This window comes from Kogia breviceps, chromosome 1, assembly GCF_026419965.1.
Source record: "Kogia breviceps isolate mKogBre1 chromosome 1, mKogBre1 haplotype 1, whole genome shotgun sequence".
Taxonomy (NCBI): domain Eukaryota; kingdom Metazoa; phylum Chordata; class Mammalia; order Artiodactyla; family Physeteridae; genus Kogia; species Kogia breviceps.
The window spans coordinates 86,075,664-86,090,136 of record NC_081310.1 but is presented as its reverse complement, the minus strand read 5'-3'; the positions used below and the strand labels follow the sequence as shown (position 1 = coordinate 86,090,136).

Genomic DNA, 14,473 nt, shown 5'->3' with positions numbered 1-14,473 from the left:
AATACATTTCTTAAGGCTACAGCTGCCACAGATAATGATTCCTCTGATGGATCTGGGCAAAGGAAATTGAAAACCTTCTGGAAAAGATTCTAGATGCCATTAAGAACATTCGTGGTTCACGGGAGGAGGTCAAAATATCAACATTAACAGGAGTTTGGAAGTCGTTTCCAACCCTCATGGGTGACTTTGAGGGGTTCAAGACTTCAGTGTAGAAAGTAACTGCAGATGTGGTGGAAATAGCAAGAGAACTAGAAATAGAAGGGGAGCCTGAAGGTGAGACTGAACTGCTGCACTGTTGTGGTAAAATTTTCAAGGATGAGGAGTTGCTTCATATGGATGAGCAAAGAAAGTGGCTTCTTGAGATGGAATCTACTCCTGGTGAAGACGCTGTGACGATTTTGTTGAAATGGCAACAAAAGATTTAGAATATTACATAAACTTAGTTGCTAAGGCAGTGACAGGGTTTGAGAGGATTGAGTCCAATTTTGAAAAAAGTTCTGTGGGTAAAATGCTATCAAAGATCATTGCACGAGAGAAAAAAAAAAAAGTACTGCATGCTGCAGAGAAATCATTCATGAAAGGAGGAGTCAGAGATGCAGCAAACTGCACTGCTGCCTTGTCTTGAGAAACTGCCTCAGCCACCCCAGCCTTCAGCAACCACCACCCTGATCAGTCAGCAGCCATCGATATCGAGGCAAAGCCCTCTATCAGCAAAAAGATTACAACTCACTGAAGACTCAGATGATGGTTAGCACTTTTTGGCAGTAAAGTTTTGTGGTTTTTTTGGTACGCGGGCCTCTCACATTGCGGAGCACAGGCTCCGGATGCACAGGCTCAGCGGCCATGGCTCATGGGCCTAGCCGCTCCGTGGCATGTGGGATCCTCCCGGACCGAGGCACGAACTCATGTCCCCCACATCGGCAGGCAGACCCCCAACCACTGCGCCACCAGGGAAGGCCCAATAAAGTATTTTTTAATTAAGGTATGTGCATTGTTTTTTTAGACATAATGCATTGCACACTTAATAGACTACAGTATAAAGTAAATATATCTTTCACATGTGCTGGGAAACCAAGACCTCCATGTGACTCCCTTTCTTGCAATATTCGCATTATTGCAGTGTTCTGGAACCAAACCTGCAATATCTCCGTGGTATGCCTGTACTACCACTCTTCCCATTTTACTGTTGAGAAGCTGAGACACAGAGTTTAAGTAACTTTCCCAAAATCAGACAGCTAGTAAGCAGTGAGATCAGAATTCAAAAGCAGACAGACTCGTTTTGAAACCCAGACTTGCAACTACTCTATAGCATTTGGCCATTAGTAAGTCCCTTTAAATTGCAGGATTTGTCTCTCTGGTAAACTCCAGTGTTTTCTGATTTTTCTTTAAGGAGGAGAGAAACAACTCCATAACCACTAATTACTTAGTCACTTCAAGGAAAGTAGCAAAAATCGCAGGAATCCATCACAGAAGAGAAAGAGCTCCTCTTTTCCTGAAACTAATTTTCACTTTATCCTTCCAGACGTCTTCATGACCCAGTTCTCTGCCCTGCAGACGGCTCGATCTGTTCGAACAAGACGGTTGGCAGCAGCAGAGGAAAACATTGAAGTAGCTCGGGCAGCCCGCCTAGCCCAGATCTTCAAAGAGATCTGTGATGGCATAATCTCTTATAAAGGTGACCATATTTACCCCAAATTCTTCTTCCTTAGCTTTTTTAAAAATTATATCACTTACCTCACCTGAGATATCCAAGACCAAGAACACATGACAGTTTAGGGCTAGGAATTTAGGTGGTTTACTTAGTTCTTCCTTTGTCAGAGTATAGAATTATAGGACTGATTATAGTCTTCGGGGATTATTGTCTCTAAATCCCTGGGTCTTTAGGTTAATTTTTTGTATTTATTGGAATTTTATCATAGTTAAGTACTATTTAGAAATCACATTTTTTAGCTGTAGGATAGAAAGAAGTAGGTCTTTGCCTTGGATATAATTTTCCTGAATGAGGCAATGAATTAGCAATTTAAGAAAAAAGTATTATGAATGTATGACATCAGTGGTTCTTAACCTGTTTTGATTGACAGATATCTTTGAGAATAAAGTTGTGGACTCTTACCCCAGAAAAATATTATGTACATAATTTTGCATATATTTTGGAAGGTTCACAGGCCCTAACTTCTACATTAAGGAAAAGGATATAAAGTTGCAAAAAAATTACTTACGAAGCATTTTCATGCAAACATATTTACCCCACTCCTTTCCTCTTCTAAGACACATCTCTTGGATTTGTATTGGGGGTGAGGGTGGAGGAGAGAATTTTTAATTTTAGGTAGGTAGTTTGGTAATGTACGTGACTTTTTCTGACCAGGAAATTTGTAGATATTTAAAATGAGAGATTTTAACAAAGAATTACAGCTTTTCTCATCAGCTTTTTTGTCTGTTTTATTTTTTTGTAATTGAGGGTATAATTTACAGTATTATATGTTACAGGTATACAGTATAGTGATTCACAATTTTTAAGTTATAAATTTTTGTTATCACAATTTTTATAGTTATTACAGAATATTGGCTATATCCTTGAGTTGTACAGTAATATATCCATGTTGCTTATTTTATACATAATAGTTGGCACCTCTTAATCTGCCACCCCTATCTTGCCCCTCCCCAGTTCCCTCTCCCTACTGGTAACCATTAATTTGTTCTCCATATCTATGAGTCTTTTTTGTTGTTGTTATAATCAGCCATCAACTTTTGCTTCCTTCCTTTCCCTAAATTCTGAGGAATTTGGTTTTCTTTCTCTACTATTTATCGTCATGTTTTAGTGGGTTTTTGCCATTTTGTTAACCTAAGGATGGAAAGAAGAAAGGGGAGACCAGCCTGTCCTAATACGTAAAGTTTTGTGGCGCCTACTCCCTTTACATTCCCTAAAGATCACACTCTGTATTCTCAACCAGCCCCATCTGATCTAGTGTGAAACTGCAGTAGATGTATCTATATGTCACTGAATTCTGGGCATGAAACAATAGGCTTTTTCTCTCTGTGTAGTGAGTTGTTAGAAAGTAAGATAGCAAGTGAGAAGCAGCCCCACACCATGAATTCTATTTTCATAATACAGAGCAACTGTTATAAGAAGATGGATTCCAGAAAATATTTAGAGTACTGAATTATTCATTATCTTGAATTTAATTGAATCTAAACCAACAGAGTAATATTAACTATGGGCAATTAATGAGAACTAGAAAACATTTTTTGGATGAGATGATCTTTGATGTAATAAATTTTGTTGAGTAGGAATTTGCCCTAAGCACCCTAGCTACTTCAGTAAGTTCCCATCTCTCATTCTTCTTAGAAAGTTTTCATTACCCAACTAACACTGTTCTATTTTACATTTCAATTATATACACTGTATCTTTCATATTCCAGGTAATCCTGAAAGCATCTTCTGATCTCTGCCTTTGACTGCCCACATTTCTGAAAAGTCCTTGCATTTTTCACTGGCCTCAAAAAAAACGTAGATTTTTTTTTTTCCTAACTTTAAATTTTAGGGATTCTACTTTTTCAGTTAGGAGTTAATACTTGCCTTCCTTGTTTCTTATAGTCAGGCCTTCTACTAAACCTTGCATTCTCTTGCAGATTCTTCCCGACAGTCACTGGCAGCACCACTTTTGAACCTACCCCCAAAGAAAAAGTAAGTTTACATATGTGGGAATCATTTGAGTTTTAGAAAAGTCCTAAGTGTACCAGATTGACACCCTGACTTTATGTTCCAGGAATGCTGATTATTATGAGAAGATCTCTGATCCCCTAGATCTTTCCACCATAGAGAAGCAGATCCTCATTGGTTATTATAAGACAGTGGAGGCTTTTGATGCTGACATGCTCAAGGTGTTTCGGAATGCTGAGGTATTTTTCACTGACTTCAAACACAGATTAAGAAGTTTGTTCTGAAGAGATCTATTCTAGAAGTTTAAGATTTTCACACTCTTCTCCTAGCAACCTTCATATTTCTGATTAAGAAAGACAACAATTTTTATTGAGTACCCTTATGATAAGGGTTATAGTTTACTAAATATTGGAAATATAATAAATGAAGGCAGTGATACGACCAGAATGGAAGGTTAAATCATACTCCCAAAACAATTTCTGTAAAAACCTAATTTAGTGCTGAACCTTTATGTTTATGTAATATAGACATTTTACTACATTTAAGTCATATCTGTAGTTTCTTTACTAGAGACAATAAGTATATGTGAAATACACAGAAATATGTATAGGCAAATAAATATATCTTACGCATGGAATTGAGGGGTATTACACTAATAGGTTGCAGAATAGGTGAAGCTCATTGGAGAGAAGGTGGTCTTGAACTGATTTAAAGGAGAGGATGGGTATGATGTGTAGAGGAGAGGATGGGTATGATGTGTAGAAGAGAGGATATCCTTCAGTGATTTTGAAATACCTTGGAGAGGTGTTTGAAGGACAAAAGAGACTACTAGATGAAGGGAGGAATTGAGACTGAAAACAAGAAATGAGAGAAAAACAGACAAGTGTGAGAAAAATTATAGCAATTTTGAATTTTAACATGCTTTCTCCTGAAACCCAGCTTTCAAATATATTTAAACTTGTAGCTTTGTCCCTAGTAACTATAAGACAAAGGTAAACGGAGAGATTCTCCATGTTATGCTTGCAGTACTTAATCATGTTCCATGGCCACTGTGTTTTTGATCCTAATGGATAATAAGGTTTATGATAGGAGTCTAATAACAGAGCAGCAGAGCAAATGGGAAAATTACCATGCAGATTCTAATTTTAATTCATTTTAGTTCAGTTTAAGTTGTTTTCAACTGTGGCACCTATATTTGTTGGGATTAAAAATAGGCTAACCAAATGGGAGGGTAAAGAAAATCCTTCTACCTCTTCAGGTATATTTTTAAGCCATATTGAGAAGACAAACATGATTTCTTTCTTCTGCTTTCTTCAGAAGTATTATGGACGTAAATCGCCAGTTGGAAGAGATGTTTGCCGCCTACGGAAGGCCTATTACAATGCCCGGCACGAGGCATCAGCCCAGATTGATGAGATTGTGGGAGAGACAGCAAGTGAGGCAGACAGCAGTGAGACCTCAGTCTCTGAGAAGGAGAACGGTCATGAGAAAGACGATGATGTTATCCGCTGTATCTGTGGCCTCTACAAGGACGAAGGCCTCATGATCCAATGTGAGAAGTGCATGGTGAGGGTCAGGAGGTGAAGCAGAAGCCTAGTCCTGATGAGCATGGTGACTATATTCAAAGCAGCAGCCCCTGCCTCTTTTGCCGTGGCTTGACGGGCTTTTTATAAACCTTAACTTTGCCTTGGTTTCTGTTATCCCTTACTGTTCACCAAATTGTCCTTCTCCTTTTTGATATCTCCCCCTTTTATTTTATCCTTCTCTTCTTTTTTCTACCTCCCATTCTTTCTGCCCACTTTCCACTGCACACTTCTAATGTAATCTGGATCAAGAAGAATGATAATATAGTGCTTTACCTGAAAAACATTAGAGGTACTACACTCTATATAGCATTAATACAGATGGAATGCAATATATGGAGCTCCTGATGAAGGAGTCAAGGCCTGTATTTGAGCCCTAGTATCCCCATTTGATTCATCTGCACTCATTACCTTATGGAAAGTAGAGTTATGAGTAACACATAGGATTGTTGGGAGGATATAATTAGATAAGGATAAGTCAAAACATAACTATAAAGCCTTTCACAGTGGCCATATTGTTGATATATATTACTTTGTAATTAATAGCTTGGTACTGTATTCATTCATCCTCCTGTTCTCTATCCACCTCCTTATTTTGTTTGCCCAGATCTATGTATTATGAACCAATCTGTATATTTATGTTCAGATAAGTCCTCATTCTTTTTTCCCCCTACTTTACCATTTATCTCTAATTTCTCACTTACCTCCTTAACATCCTTAGTTCCTGTTTTACTTTACCCTGTCCTACTGCTTCTATTTTTTTTTTTTTTTTTTTTTGCCACAGCTTGCGGGATCTTAGTTCCCTGACTGGGGATTGAACCCAGGCCCCAGCAGTGAAAGCGCCGAGTCCTAACCACTGGACCTCCAGGAAACTCCCACACATTTTTTTATTCTTAGCCCCCAGGACTTCTCTCAGTAAGTCTGACCCCCTACATACACACACACTTTTTTTTTCTACAGGTGTGGCAGCACTGTGACTGCATGGGAGTGAACTCAGACGTGGAGCACTACCTTTGTGAGCAGTGTGACCCGAGGCCCGTGGACAGAGTAAGTTGCCCTCTGATAACAGTCTAATCTAAAAGTAGGAGATGTGGCACATGGTATTTTATCTGCCCTGCTCCTAATGCACTGAATTTCCTTTGATAAGTTATTCAACCTCTCTAGGCCTCAGTTTCTTACACTTTACATTGAGGGTAATAATTCTGCCCTTCCCTTTCCCTTTTGATTGAGACCAAAGGGAGAATGCTTAGAAATCTACAGAAAGAATCTACTCTATAAAACCATGGTTTTTATAAACACTACTATCCATGACAGAAGTAACTTATAAAGTTTAGAACTTGTGTACTCTAAATATCACCTATGTTAAGCAGTGTTTAAGTGAAAAGAGCACTGGACTCGGAGTCAACAAAGGTTAGTCTTAGGCTCATTTTTTAGGAGAGCTGGTAGGTCGGGTATCTTGCTCAGGTTATTAAATGGGTTTTTGTCTTGGCTCTGCCATATTTATATGTGTGATCTTCTATAAAAGGAGGTATTTAGGCAGTATTTCTTAACAGTGGTGCTGTTGTCAGTTTGAGTGGACAGTTCTTCAGTGTTGTGAGGGATACATTGCAGAATGTTTGCTTTCTTAGCCGTTGGGCACTAAATGCTAGTAGCCTCCTCCAGTCATTGTGACTAAGTCCCCCTTCACACCTTTTCAGATGCCCTTTAGATGGCACAAAGCAACCACACAATTAGTGCTTCATAGAGTACAGTTTGGGATACTTAGCCTGTCAGGTTTGTCCTCTACGTTCACTTTTTCAAGTTTAACAGCTCTAGTTGCTGTCATCTTTTTTTTAATATCTGTGCTGTATTGAAACGACTAAACAGTAAGTCTTAATTGGTTGGGAATTCTAGGTTTTAGTTCTTTTTCTCTTGAATAGAGAGGCTGGATACAATAGTCCCAGCCCTTACCATCGGCTTTCTGCTCTTACCAGGAGGTACCCATGATCCCTCGGCCCCACTACGCCCAACCTGGCTGTGTCTACTTCATCTGTTTGCTCCGAGATGACTTGCTGCTTCGTCAAGGTGCGTACACAGAAGCTTACTCTACTTGCCAAAGGTGACCATTCTGAACAGTAGAGGGTATCTGCTGTCTGCATAATAGTGGTTGTCACCATATGACGTTTAGCAGCAATAGAATATACCTTTTTTATATCCTCAAGTCCTTAGGCTTACATACATTTACCTCCACCAAATAAAATGAAATTAGAGAGACCAGGGTGTTATAAAGCTAATTTTAAGACTGGGAAAGACATATAGGATTCCAAGAGGTGGAGGACCTCCCTCATGTCATTCTCATAGTCTAGAATTGATTGTCATCACCATTAGACTGCTGGTGTAGTTATATTTTTATTGTTTTAGTTTTTAACTTCTTTCTATGTACCTTGGGTCAGACTAAGGGATACCTAACAGAATTTATGCAGGAATCATTTTAACCTTCTCCTATGTTCTGTGCCTTCTGTGTCTTAACCCTCTCCTGTGCCTTCCTAGGTGACTGTGTATATCTGATGAGGGATAGTCGGCGCACCCCTGATGGCCACCCAGTCCGTCAGTCCTATCGACTATTGTCTCACATTAACCGAGATAAACTTGACATATTCCGCATTGAGAAGCTTTGGAAGAATGAAAAGTATGTGTTGAGGTCCTATCTCTATTCTTTCAGCTGTACCCTACCAGCACAGAGCTGAATATTCACTAGGATCATGCTACTTAACTAAACCTCTCCCTTTCCTTTTTTTCTTTTTTTAGAGAGGAACGGTTTGCCTTTGGTCACCATTATTTTCGTCCCCATGAAACCCACCACTCTCCATCCCGTCGGTTCTATCACAATGAACTATTTCGGGTGCCACTTTATGAGATCATTCCCTTGGAGGCTGTAGTGGGGACCTGCTGTGTATTGGATCTGTATACATATTGTAAAGGTAAGTGATGTGGACTACTTAAAAAATGACCTCCTGGGCTTCCCTGGTGGCGCAATGGTTGAGAGTTTGCCTGCCGATGCAGGGGACACGGGTTCGTGCCCCAGTATGGGAGGATCCCACATGCCGCGGAGCGGCTAGGCCCGTGAGCCATGGCCGCTGAGCCTGTGTGTCCGGAGCCTGTGCTCCGCAATGGGAAAGGCCACAGCAGTGAGAGGCCCTCGTACGGTGAGAAAAAAAAAAAACCTCCTGTCTGCTATTCATTGATCTACAACTGCCCACTCTGTTCATGTAGTCTCTCTCTGATAAAAGGTTATCCAAGGTTAGCTATGAAGCTTCAGAGAGCTATATAATATTCTTTCTTTCTTTTACATAGTGCTTTTGTTACTTAATAAATGTTAATTCTTTTTGTTAATTCATTTTTTTTCAAAGTACGTAATTAGCACTCTATTAGTACTTGTGGGAAGATAAGTTACTTCACCTCCCCATTCCAAAATCCTTACGACCATCATCAACTCTCTACATTAAACAAACAAACAAACAAAAACAATAGTTTCATAAGGTTTGTGGTTAACAGTGGAATCAGACAATCTAATTTCAAATACCAGCTCTACCACTTTTTACCCGTATGCCCTTGGGAAAGTTACTTAGCCTACTAAAAATAGGGATTAGTATCTATTTTAGAGAGTTTTGTAAGGATTAAATGAAATAATCTACAAAAGCACTAAGCGCAGTTTATGGCTCACAGTAAAACTCAGTATGTGTTAGATATCATTATAAGTAAGTTCAGTTGCCTAGCTCTTTCTCTTAGTATCACAACAAAATAGTCCAGGAGAATATATATTCCATGCAAAAACTAACTGCTTGAAGCCCCATGATGACTCCTCAGTCCCCTACTCTATAAAGTGTTCATTACCAAATGTGCTTCCCTCATTTATACAGTTATTCTTTTCTGATAACTTCCCCAAAATGTGCTCTGTTTTTCCTTCGAAATGTTCTCTCAAAAATTCCTGCAGCACTCAGTCTACGTTTCTGGTTTCTTTCCATCCTATAGAATGCCTTTCAACTCTTAGATTCCCTTTCCCCTTTCTTTGACACTAATGTCTCCTTTCTTCTGAAGTCACCAAATGCTTAGTTGTTCCACCTCTCAAAACAGCTACCATGTTTCCCTCTTAGGGGTCTCACTGCTCTCCCAATGGTATGTGAGGGGCAGCTCAGGGTGAGGGAAGGGGAAGTAGGGAGGGTTCTTTAACAGTGTTTGGACTCATAGGGAGACCCAAAGGAGTGAAGGAGCAAGATGTGTACATCTGTGATTATCGGCTTGACAAGTCAGCACACCTGTTTTACAAGATCCACCGGAACCGCTATCCCGTCTGCACCAAACCCTATGCCTTTGATCACTTCCCCAAGAAGCTCACTCCTAAAAGAGATTTTTCAGTAAGTCCCCTTCCTCTCTTCACTGTACATGTCAGGACAATCTAGTTCATGCATGGAATTCACAGAGTGAGAATTTTCAAGTGGCTCTCTGCTTCTTCATCCTGTTTCCATCCCAAACTGGAAAATGTTTGAGCAGCAAAAATGCATTTATTCTGCATTTCCTGGCATGGGCTGTGCCTCAGGGAATTGTTGTTATACTTCAGTTAGGTTTTCCTCTTTTTTCTCTCTCACCTCTTTACAGTCTTTGCCCTTGATCCCCATAGCATAGTTTTTTGTTATGTTTTTCACACCCATAATATTGAGAAACAAAAAGAATATCAGTACCATTGAGAAACCTTTGGTGAAAATAATTCAGTGCTTTTTCTTTTTTATATCTGGATTTAAAATATAAGACATTATCTTATAAAATTTGAAAAGTACAGAAGCATTAAGAAGAAAAAATTGTTTTTTACCTTACTACACAGAAAATCACTGTTTTAACATTTTCATTTTCAGCCCTTTCCCTATGTGTTATTTTTTCTTTCAAATTGTGAACATATTCCTTCAGTTATATTGTGCCATTTGTCATCATTTCATAAAGGTTTTGGTTATCCATGTATTTGCTATAATGAAACGCTGGACTAAATTCCTCATCCATGAGTCTTTTTTCAGTGAGCCTGTCAGGATTCAGAGCTGTCATCCTGGAATGCTTAGAAATAGTCTGACCAGAAAGCAAACCTTTATGTTCCTATTTTTCCTAGTATTATTTTTGGATTTCTCTAAATCATATTTATTTTATATTCTTTCTGCCCACCACCAAGCCCTGCCTCTCATCTAGAATTCTTTGATCTTGCTTGCTCAGTCAGCAGCTCACTAATCAGCTTTGAAACCCCAACCTTAACTTCTTAAAAACTGGGATGGGACAAAAAGAATTTTGAGCCTATCCCTTCTACTATCATTCTAGGCTTTAAAAATGGTAAAAATTTACACTGTGGCCTACAGATTATTAGGACTAAACTTCTGACTTTAACACAGTCACCCAACTTAACAAAGGTTTTAGCCCAATAGCCCAGTTGTTTTCTTTCTTTATCTCCTTACCGCCCCACCTCCCAACCTCCCTTATCCTGAGTTTGCCCCAGATCATCTGTATCAGCTTTGCCAGCTTCTGCAGTACACTTACCACTTCCATTTCTTCTCTGCAGCCTCATTATGTCCCAGACAACTACAAGAGGAACGGAGGGCGGTGAGTCCCATGGGGGATGTAAGGAGCCTAAGGGATTAACAATAACTTGAATGGAGCAAGAGAATGACCACCTACCCACTCAGCCCCACACCTAGGATTGGGGAGTCTCTGACAAAGTAGCCCAATATCGTGCCAACAGTAATATAGAAGAACTAGGCTTCAGTAGGTGTGGTCTCGTTATGGAGCCTTAGTTGGGGCAGGGAGGGAGATTTGTAAGATTACAGATAGAGAAAGGGAAGGATTTGGAACAGAACTCCAGACAGATTTGGAAAAATCTTTTTTAGGTTTCTGCAAGCTTTCCCTATTACCCCAAGGTGTATCAGCTCTTAGGACTTCTGTCAAGGAACAGAAGTAGCTAGAGGGCTTCCCTGGTGGCGCAGTGGTTGAGAGTCCGCCTGCCAATGCAGAGGACACGGGTTCGTGCCCCGGTCCGGGAAGATCCCACATGCCGCGGAGCAGCTGCTGGGCCCGTGAGCCATGGTCGCTGAGCCTGCGCGTCCGGAGCCTGTGCTCCGCAACGGGAGAGGCCACGACAGTGAGAGGCCCACGTAACGCAAAAAAAAAAAAAAAAAAAAAAAAAAAAAAAAAAAAAAAAAAGAAGTAGCTAGAAGTGCACGGTTTTAACTGAGCAGTTTGGGCTTATAGTTTTTATTTGTGCTATTTTGTACACAAGAGGTGTATTCTTAGAGAAAGTACCGAAGGCTTTTCTTCAATTTCCTTTTCTGTTGAACGGTAGCGTAACAATCACTTTACCTACATCAATAGCTTACCATAAGGAAATCAACTGTATTTCAATATTAGAAAAAGAAAATACCAGATAATAGATGTGAGAAGAAATTTAGGAAAAGTAAAAACTCTATTTAAATACTCATTTTAGTTGGACTATTGGTATCACAAGGTTGTGCCATACTTCTGTGTACTCATGAAGCAATCAGAACTGGCTAAATGTTTTACCAGCTCTGGTCTATTTTGTAGATTCCTGAAGGAAAGAAGAAAAATTGAATTTTGTAAATATAAATTAAATTTCAGAGAAAGGTAGTGGTTTTTTTCAAAAAATAATAAAGTGAAGACCATAGCCAAGTTTCTTACCTTTTGAGCCAAGGCTCTAACAGCTAGACTGCAGGATCTCAAGCCATCTCGAGGTCTTTTCCCTTCCTTCCCCTTCCATCCCCAAGTGCCCTGCTTAGCCTTCCTCTCTAAATTCACATATCTTTCTGGCAGATCATCCTGGAAGTCTGAGCGCTCAAAGCCACCCCTAAAAGACCTGGGCCAGGACGATGATGCTCTGCCCTTGATTGAAGAGGTTCTGGCCAGTCAGGAGCAAGCAGCCAATGAGATGCCCAGCCTGGAGGAGCCAGAACGGGAGGGGGCCACTGCTGAAGTCAGTGAGGGTGAAAAAAAAACAGAGGAAAGTAGGCAAGAACCCCAAGCAGCTTGTACCCCTGAGGAACGACGGCATAGTCAACGGGAACGACTCAACCAGATCTTGCTCAATCTCCTTGAAAAAATCCCTGGGAAAAATGGTAAGGAGAATCAAGCTCATCTCTAGGGTTTAAGATAAATGGGAAATCAGCAGAGAGAGAATGAAAAAGAGCAACTTCTAATTACTTGCTTAGAATGGAAAATATTCTTTAAAAATGGTACAGTTCTGGGACTTCCCTGATGGTCCAGTGGGTAAGCCTACGTGCTCCCAGTACAAGGGGCATCGGTTCAGTCCCTGGTTGGGGAACTAGATCCCACATGGATGCCGCAACTAAGACCCGGCTCAGCCAAAATAAATAAATTTAAAAAAAAAAAAAAAGAAGGAACAGTTCTTGGGAATTCCCTGGCAGTCCAGTGGTTAGGGCTCAGCGCTTCCACTGCAGGGGCCATGGGTTTGATCCCTGGTCAGGGAACTAAAATCCCACATGCTGCCAGCATGGCCAGAAAAATGATAGTTCTTCCATGGACCCGTGTTTAGTTATATCTTGGGAATGAAACTGGGAGGTGAGAGGATCCAGCTTATTTCATTAGGGGCTGGAGGAAGGCCTAAATTGCTTATAGGTCAGAAACGGAACCATTGAATTTCTGTGATCTCCTGAGAGCTCAAATCTGGAATAAGGAGTGGGAAGGTAGTATTTGATGAGCCTCCTTGGTTCTGTTTTCAGCCATCGATGTGACCTACTTGCTGGAGGAAGGATCAGGCAGGAAACTTCGAAGACGTACTTTGTTTATCCCAGAAAACAGCTTTCGGAAGTGAACCTCAAAGAATGCGAACGTCAAGTATCTGGGATCCAGTGGAGCTTACAGTCCTGCCTCCTGTTCTCTGAGTGTAGACAGGGGTGGGAAGGGTCCGTCCAGCAAGGGGAATGGGGCCATGTCATTGACATTAGGTACTTAGTAAACCTTGGAGCTAGTGGAGAGGAAGAGGAAGGGGATCTGTCTAAACAGTTCAGTTTAACTTGTTTTCCTCTCCATTGCTTCACCCTGAGGGTTAATAATGTAGGGTGGAGGGCAGAGCACATTGGGGATGACCAGAATCTTTTGGTACTTTACAGCACTTGCCCCTCCCCACAGCTTGGGTTTTTCTGTGTCATCCTCTGATCCTGCAGGCACTGCTAAGAAGCTGCTTCCTATACCCAGGTATAACTCAAACTCCAAAGGGATAGGGCCAGGATCCCCACCCCTACCCTGTCTGTTCTCTATAGGCTCCAAGAGCTACCCGAGACGTAAAACAGAAACAGTAGCTGGGCCTTGTTCCAAATCCCTGACTAGGAAAAGTCTCTCTCCTCTTTTGCCCAAACAGGTCAAAGTAAAATGTGAGTTGACAACTCAAAGCACTTGTAACTGCTGCCCCTCTCCCTACCTCTACTCCCCCAAATGGAATCATGGAATAGGGAAGGCCCCCATGGGGTCAGAAGGGCACCGTACTTATTGTAACTATTTTTGTTTTAACCTTCATAATCTGCCGAACATATTTTTTTCTAATGAGAAGCCCAGGCCCCCGCCAGCACACGTGTTTATGCGCTATGGTTCTTGTGTGTCTGCTGTGCTGTGGGAATGGAGATTCATTTCAAAGAAAAATCGTTTTAAAACCTACATAAAAATGAACTCTAACCACCCCCCAACAAAAGTCACTACATAAACTGTTGAGCAGTATTCACCTATCAGAGTATTTGTTGTGAGTGTAGATTATCAATTGAAAACACTACTTTTTGTTTTACTTGTACAGTTTTCAATGTCCATCTCTTAAAGAGACAGTGTATTCTCCCCACCCCTAGTTCCATCTTTCCTCCACCTTCCTGATGACTTCATCTTCAGGAGGGATATCCAGGGTGTCACCTTCCTTCCCATTCTCTTGACCAGAAGTTACCAGATAATACTGTCTCTTTAAAAATAAAATTTAAAAAGCTTTGCTTTGTTGTCTTTTCAGACAGACATATGCATATACGTTTTAGGTGTTCTAATAAGAGAAAAGATGGTTTTTAAATGTGCCAAGTTGTGTGTGTATATATATATGTATGTATATATATATATATATATCTGCTGCGTGATTAGTAAGCAATACAATAGTTAACATTTTCCCATTACTTTTTTCTAATATTGGACCAATGCTCTCCTAATTGTACATTTT

General features: G+C 40.4%; 1 protein-coding gene across 9 annotated transcripts in view; it reads left to right on the top strand.

Annotated features, from left to right (window-relative positions):
• Nucleotides 1-14,254, top strand: part of ASH1L (ASH1 like histone lysine methyltransferase) — a 207,335-nt gene extending 193,081 nt beyond the window's left edge. For all 9 annotated transcript variants that reach the window (XM_067037683.1, XM_067037687.1, XM_067037648.1 and 6 more), the window contains 12 exons: nucleotides 1,523-1,675; nucleotides 3,631-3,685; nucleotides 3,768-3,900; nucleotides 4,979-5,227; nucleotides 6,205-6,291; nucleotides 7,218-7,308; nucleotides 7,774-7,912; nucleotides 8,032-8,204; nucleotides 9,472-9,638; nucleotides 10,820-10,860; nucleotides 12,082-12,383; nucleotides 13,008-14,254. In XM_067037683.1, coding sequence (XP_066893784.1) covers nucleotides 1,523-1,675; nucleotides 3,631-3,685; nucleotides 3,768-3,900; nucleotides 4,979-5,227; nucleotides 6,205-6,291; nucleotides 7,218-7,308; nucleotides 7,774-7,912; nucleotides 8,032-8,204; nucleotides 9,472-9,638; nucleotides 10,820-10,860; nucleotides 12,082-12,383; nucleotides 13,008-13,099 — 1,682 coding nt within the window. In that variant the 3' untranslated portion in view covers nucleotides 13,100-14,254. The remainder of the gene's footprint in view (nucleotides 1-1,522; nucleotides 1,676-3,630; nucleotides 3,686-3,767; nucleotides 3,901-4,978; nucleotides 5,228-6,204; nucleotides 6,292-7,217; nucleotides 7,309-7,773; nucleotides 7,913-8,031; nucleotides 8,205-9,471; nucleotides 9,639-10,819; nucleotides 10,861-12,081; nucleotides 12,384-13,007) is intronic.
• Nucleotides 14,255-14,473: the final 219 nt, after the last annotated feature.